The sequence below is a fragment of the Amblyomma americanum genome, chromosome 6 (genome assembly GCF_052857255.1).
Source record: "Amblyomma americanum isolate KBUSLIRL-KWMA chromosome 6, ASM5285725v1, whole genome shotgun sequence".
Classification (NCBI taxonomy): Eukaryota; Metazoa; Arthropoda; class Arachnida; order Ixodida; family Ixodidae; genus Amblyomma; species Amblyomma americanum.
In genome coordinates this window covers 26,259,476-26,266,780 of record NC_135502.1, presented here as the reverse complement: position 1 = coordinate 26,266,780, position 7,305 = coordinate 26,259,476, and the positions used below count along the sequence as shown (strand labels likewise).

Below are 7,305 nucleotides of genomic sequence, written 5' to 3'. Positions count from 1 at the left end.
AAACAACATACGATTCCAGACAACGTACGTAAAGTTGTGAATGCACCCACACGCAGAAAGAAAACGGTATGCAAAACACATGGCGAATTTCTATGTACAGTGGGTAATCTCTTCCACACATTTACGGGCCGTGATACGTAGGATATACGCGCTTTAGCAGATGACGAAGAAGGAAAAAAAAAACATCACACAGATAGGAGGTACAGTATAATGACCGCTCTACAGCGAGAAACAGACGTCAGATGAGCCCGACGCGAGGAGCCGCTTGCGCGTCAGGAAAACTTCTCCGACACAGTCTGGTTCTGCTTGGTGAGCGGCGGGACGGGCTCCTTCAAATAGAGGTAGTCCCAGCACCAGGTGTTGTACGCGAGGAGCACTATGAGCGCGCAGCCGATCTTCATCGCGATGCCGGGCAGGATGAACTCCTCCTCGAGTAGGTCCCCGTAGTCGGTGACGTACTCGCTGACAGGCGTCGCGGTGGACGTCATGAAGCCGAAGTAGCAGCAGAACGTGAACGGCATGAGCAGGTACATGGGATGCACCTTGAGCTCATCCGACATGTGGCAAATGAGCGGCGCGAATATGACTATGTTGTTGAGCGAGTTGTTGATTTCGGCGAGCACCAAAGCCAAGAAGGTGACCAGTAGCTGGAGGTGGAAGGCCGACTTGATGGCGTGGTGCGGCAGCATCCAGTCGAAGAACTGCTGCAGGTTGTAGCGCACTATGAGCTTGGCCACGCAGACGCCAGCGCCCATGGTTATGATGAAGGCCCACGAGATCTTTTTGACGGCGTGGTGCGCCGTGTGGCCTCGGAAGCGACGCCGGCCGTGTTCCCGGCCGCGTCGCTGGTGGTAGATGCTGGGCACGGCGTGCAGGACGAAGGCCGAGAAGAATACGCAGGCCGTCTCGTTGAAGATGGACTCGGCCACTTCGACCTCGAGTGCCTCGGCGTAGTGGTGCGAGCCGACGATGGCCGCCGCCATGCACAGGAAGGTGATGATGGTCGCCACCTCGGTGTACGTGACGGCGCCCAGCTCGGCGAAGTGCCGGTAGATGATGTCCTCGAAGGCCCGCTTGGAGATATGGTCGCTGGACACCACGTCGCTCGCGTAGCACACGGACAGCACGAACCACAGGAGGAACGAGCAGAGCACAGTGAGGGGCAGGTGACACTGGACCCACTGGTAGATGGTGATCCGGCGGTAGTTGTACATCTGCTCCATAAAGGCCTTCACGAACAGGTTGCCACCGCAGCCGACCACGGAGCCCATGCTGCCCAGCACCGCCGAGTAAGAGATTCCGATGAGGAGGCCCTTTTTGACGGTGAAGAACTCGCTGAGGATGCGGATCACGTCCGGGATGACAACGCCGCCTTCGATGAGGTAGCGCGCCTCCATGATGGGCGTGCCGATGCCAGCGGTGCGGCGGATGTAGCGAGTTCGCAGCTCGAGCACGTGGAACAGCCGGTTGTCCTGGATGTGCTGCAGGGCTTCCATGGCGATGGGCAGCACGATAGCGGCGGTTCGGACGGCGTTGGTCCACATGGACACCAGGATGGTGGTGATGACGAAGCCGCCGATGATGAAGCCCGACTTCCCGCCGAAAACCAGCAGGAAGGTCAGGATGAGTCGCTTGTGGAGGTTGGTCGCCTCGACGCCCTGCACCACGAGAGCATACCTGTGGGAAAAAAAAATGTGCGTTGCAGTGACTCTTGCTATTTGCGAGGATGGTCTGCATTTCTGTGCCCCGTTTATCGACCTTAATGCGGATGGAGAATCGAACAACCTCAAGATCAGTCAGTTGTGACACTGGAGGAAATTTAGATGATTTACTTAGTAGGGTATTTGCCAACAATTCTTTAATGTGCTGGTCATGGTTGCTACGGCGAAGTGGTGGCAGGTAGACAAAGTCTTGAAAAATATTGAGGATACCATAGATTAAAACATTGCGCTGAATTTAAAGATCGCAAACCTTGCATATGCTTTTGTCTTCCACTGTGGAAGATGCTTTTAGGGCAAAAGCTGATCATAACAGACTCGGAAAAAAATTAAGTTTTCCTATTTTTTTCTATTTATGTTTGCGATTAGGCATAGTGAGAAAGGAAGAGAAAGTTAGAAGGAGTATAAACAAGCCTTGCTTTAAAAAAGTGGCAAAACTTCGCGATAAAGCGATTATCCTATTTGAAACAGAAGAAACCACAGAAGAAACCAAGGAATTAATTTCTTGTTTTTATCTTCTGGGTAACGTCGACACTTGAAAAGATGAAAGAAGGCATAGAATGACGTTGAATGGCGTATTCCAGCCGGCGTTCTGGAGCATCGCTCTAATTCCGTGACGGAGCACCGCATCCACAGCGGTATCCGGAAATCCCAATGCACGATTGGAATAATCAAGAGATGCGCTCCTGGCTGCGGAGGGCGAGGCCGACCGACCCGTCGCGGAGCGAGTTGCTCCTTTTCCACGATTGGAACCCAGTATTTTAATCAAAGCTGCCCATTCAAGCACGGGCTCCGGATCGCCGAGTGGAACGCGCCATAAGATATCCACGGTGCCACGTGCCGCCCTGACAGATTCTAGACGGCAACGCAGGTTACAGATTTCAGATATTCACGTTTCTGCATGCGCCGAAGAACGACATACAAAAATGAGTTCCAGGCTTTTTTTTAAACTAAGTACTAGCGAAAGCAGAAAATGAATATCATCTGGAAGTGTTGGGAAAAGCCACGGATGGTGCGATGGCAGATGTCGCTTGCCAGTTATTTGCATGCGAAAAATCCCTTTCATAGAAACGGGAAGGGTCATTACATGATCCTCAGAAGGGTAGGATAGAGAACAACGACGAGGTAGTGGTTTGGTTTGGTTTGGTTTAGGGGTTTAACGCCCAAAGCGTCTGAGGCTACGAGGGACGCCGTAGTGAAGGTGCCGAGGTAGTTTAGCGTTTAAGTTCACCGAATAGAGTTCAGAATCTGGAAAATAACAGCGGATTTACCGTATTCGAATAGGCTGAAAGTAAAGGTTTGCAGCTTCTGTAACTTTGGAGGATTAATGCGTTTTCCACCAGGCTCTGTACTCGAGAAAGCACCAAGAGGGTTGTCCCATCAAGCGATGGGTGGGATAACCTGAAGGTAAGGGAATGTTTAAGAGCAGTCGTATTTACTGACAGAGATAAGTACGTCGGTGCGACGCTAACAGTGATTGCTCCAACTGCACTGCTAGATATACAGAGAACAATTGCAGAAGCTCGTGATTATGTACGAAGTGTTAACACACTTACAGCCTTTTTAGCAAATGGCACGAGGCCACGATTTTCACTTGACAGGTTTTTGAACGAAATACGTTGAGAATACCGAATGTGGATCATATGAGCGGCTGCAGTTATGCTTACACTGTCTTGATGACTTTGTTCATTAACATGACAAACATTCAGAAATGATGTAAACACAATGAATACTATTTATCTTTTGACAATCTGTAATAGCCACTAAAGACATTAGGTAGCACGGTGTCGTATAGCAGAATTTTTTCAGTGTTTAGCAATGTAAACTATCTATTTAGGAGGCACGCGAGCGGTCTTATGCGCAACAAAAAGCTGATATTTGTTCATCAAAAAAACAAAAAAAGTACGTCGTACCCAATATAGAGCAGCATTGTTTCAGAGGTGTAGTACGCCAGAAGCTCGCCACTTGAGAAACCGAGAAACGGTGGCGCCAGGATGATCGGCAGGAAAGATACGATGGCTGGTGGGAAGGACTGCATCAACGTAAGTCATAAAAAACAGAGGTATGAGGAAAAATGCCTGTACTACTATCGATGCGTACTTTAGCCAGCCTAGGACATTTTATGGGACATTAAGCTCTATTACTTTGAAGCAGATTATGGTCTCGAAAAGGCAGTTAATACGGCGAAAAGAACAAGCATTTAACGTAAAAATTCATTTCAAATAATTAAATTAAGTAACTGTGAGGAACTTTTAAACAACCAGTCCTCCTAATGTCACCGCCAGAAAATGCTTGGGCGCAATGGTTGTGTACTTCAGCGCACTTTTTTCTTATTGGTGAAATGCGTTCGATTGTTTTGATGTCAGATTTTTCCGGATCCAGTTTTGTATCTACAGAGCAGAGTTCACCTGGCTAATATAGGGTTAATCCCAAGGGGTAAAAATAAAGGCTCGCTATGTTCTCAGTAGCATACGCTCCTATTGCGTGCACTACTCACATGGCTGCGAATACAGAAAAATAAATTATCTATCTTAATCCCGGAGAACCTTAGGTTATTAAACTAGGGTTGGCAGAGGAGGAAAGTGCAGAGAAATCAGTAGTAAACAAAGTAGATGGGCTCTGATGATGATTACTTGGACTCTCTAATTGAATCACCAGGGCAAAATATGCAACATTTGTTCTTAGGAAAAACTGAACCTGTGGGTATTTATGACTATTCTGATGTTTGTCTGAACGTGGAAGACGCAATAATTGCTGAGAAAATTGCATTTGAAAGGCCAACGTCAGTTTCTGCACAGTGTCCGTTTAGGAGCAGTGGGTTGGGATCTATTTCTGCACCACTTGCACTGAGTGTTTCGCTTGAGTGTTCGCAGTTTTCCCTCGTGGCACATGCTCTGCAAGGATGGTTGGTTAGCACGACAGGCGGCGCTTTTGCTTCACACGTCACGCCTACTTCCGAAATGATGCAACAGCCGCGTACCTGGAAGAGCCAGAGGAAGAGCACGTAGAGGACGATGAAGGCGCAATGGCTCTCAGACGAACGCTGGCGCAGCAACGGCGTCAGGCACACCGGGATCGCGTACATGGCGAAGACGCGCACGTAGAAGCCGATGGTCTGGAAGCGCTCGGGCAGCCCATGCCGCGCCAGGTCCGTTAGGGACAGGTCGTCCGGATTAGCGAACTGGTCAATCATGACTGTTGCTCCTGGCCGTGAGAGAAGCTCCTCCGGATCAGAGTCAAGTGTCTGCGCAAAGGGTTTCATTAGTGCCAGCTTCAGGTATGCTTCACCCTATTCCCCATTTGTCGTCTATGTGGAGGGCCACTCCGATGTGCTGCCCAACTGGCGTTACCTCAGTGCTGCAGTCTTGTAAGATTTTGTTAAAGGGTCACAGAAACGGGTGTTTGAGCTTGGCTTTAAAATGTTTGCACTGTGTAGAGTACAGGCCACCGAGCGTTCATGCCGCGTACGAGACCTCAAAGGCGAGCGGGAAATTTAGAATAAATTTTTAAAAATTCCCGCTTTCGCACCTCGTGGCGACGTGCGGTGCCGGGCTTTTGAGCGAAAACCTGGCGGACGACGTCACGTCTTGCAAATGACGTCAGTAGCCGGGGGTAATCATTGGTTCACAGCGCAAATTCTTGCAGACGTCTCACGATACCGCGGCCACTCCGCGCGCTCCGCAGCCGGCGAAGGTAGGGGAGGGGCCGAGTGAGTGGGGCCGGCAGAGGAGCGCCGCCGTCTTGACGTGCGAGAGGAGAGGGAAAGGCGCGAAGACGCGGAAGTTCAAATTTTGTCTGAACGCATTAAAATAATTCTTGCTGGGGAATAAGTAAGAACCATCGTCTTTAACATCCCAGACGTATCGCACCTTTATTGAGACCCCCTTTCTGGGTCCCTTTAAGATATACAGAATAAAGCAGTAGATTTTAGATTTCAAACGACTAGTCCTTGCTACTTGGATGGTCGTGTCTCGGTTTGCCATGGTTTCAGAAATTTAGTGCAATTCAAGGCAAGGGCTTCAGAAAGGAAGGGAAGACAGGAGCGCTAACTTCCAACCACTGTTCCATGTTGGAAGTAAATGATACTGCGTCTCCTGCATTTCTGAACTTCTTGTCTCAAGCAGCATGCGACGCTATAATATCATGCCGCGGATATCACCGAATTCGCCATACAGGCTGGTGGAAGTATCAGGCTTAGTGCAGTGAAGGCGACGTGCAGCGAAAAATTCGCAAACCTTCCCAGAATTCTTCAGACAGCAATTTGGAGAACTTGAACAGCATCTTCTTATGAAGCAGTGTTGTTTAACAGTTGCTAACAAAAGGTTTTCCCCGTAGTTGTCTCCAGAGAGGAGACTCTGACACGCGCGGTGTTTGAGGATTATACGAATCTAAGAGCGGCGTTATCTACGAAGCAACCTTCTAGGTAATGCCGACTTAAACCTCCGGACAAAGACGAGTCCTTGCTATCAACGCTTGGTCCAGCCTCTTCAAGGCACTCTGCGCTCCTGGCTTGTGCGTTTTTGACGAACACGCAGCGGGCATGACTGAAGTTGCCGCATAATGAGCTGTGCTTATCCTGACCCCCCCCCCCCCCCCCCCCTTTCTTGTTAAGCGCAATGCTGGGAGCAGCACTTGTTTCAGAGGAATCAGCGGTTGCCGAGTTCGCATACGCTTACCCAAATTAAATAAAAACAAAAAACTGTTCATTTAGGAAACTTCACATCCTGACACCTGGTTTCAGTGTCGGCCGTATGATCTTTTACGCGCCTATACTGATTGAGAGAGGACAAGTTCCTCAGTGAAAAACACGCTGGAAGGATGCGCTTTGCAGCATTATTGACGGCCCGTAAATTAGGGTAATCTCGCGTGGGCATCAAAATGCTAATACTTTTCTTCCGCAGTGTTGCACAGGAGCGTCGCAGTTGCGCACAGGCGAATGAGGTTAACTAGTATTTGCACATAGCACGAGACCGGCTGACCACGGGCTCCATTACATACGCCAGGTAATCTAAGGACAAGAAAAGCGGTCGGCTTTACCTTGAAGCGGTGCCCTGATGCGCGTCTAGGCCTGGTCGTCGCAGGATAAAAGGGTGAAGCTTCGGCGTCGCAGCCCTGAAGGAATGTTCAGCCGTGCAGCTACGCGCTATGGCTACGTCTCGCGGCTCGAGCTGCGCACCACCGTCTCGAGACATGAACGCTTCATTTTCTTCCCGCTTGAAGGACAACTAATCGCCGTGGCGCTGCATTATATCTGTGAATTTTCTTTTGGCATAGTACACGTGGCAAGCCTGGACTAGGCCTTGTCGATTTTTGCTTAGCTTTCTCTTCGCCGAGACATACTTTATCGAGTAGCGCTATTTGTAGCAGCCTCCGCCGCTAAGACTGTTACTTTCATTTGGCCGCCCTTAGGGAGCATAATACGCCGAAAATTTCAGTGCTCTGAAAACAGTGCATTCTGAAGGGCGAAACACGTAGTTCGCGTATTGATTACATTGAAAAGGAAAACGCAGCGCTCCTTATGCGTGATTTGCACCCCAGACTAGGAAATCTGGACGAACGCCACGACGTGCAATGTGGCGCTGAGCCG

The 7,305-nt window shown here is 49.6% G+C and overlaps 1 protein-coding gene across 2 annotated transcripts; it reads right to left on the bottom strand.

Moving 5' to 3' along the window:
• LOC144094615 (Na(+)/dicarboxylate cotransporter 3-like) lies at window positions 1-6,828 on the bottom strand. Of its 2 annotated transcripts, XM_077628532.1 has the most exons (4): window positions 6,756-6,828; window positions 4,699-4,962; window positions 3,632-3,750; window positions 1-1,677 (listed from the first exon to the last, which is right to left on the bottom strand). In XM_077628532.1, exons 2-4 carry the CDS (start codon window positions 4,909-4,911, stop codon window positions 273-275), a joined length of 1,737 nt encoding a protein of 578 aa, XP_077484658.1. In that variant the 5' UTR covers window positions 4,912-4,962; window positions 6,756-6,828; the 3' UTR covers window positions 1-272. The 2 variants fall into 2 exon arrangements, with proteins under 2 accessions (XP_077484658.1, XP_077484657.1); XM_077628531.1 differs by lacking the exon at window positions 6,756-6,828 and having other exon boundaries at window positions 4,699-5,055.
• Between the last annotated feature and the right edge of the window lie 477 nt (window positions 6,829-7,305).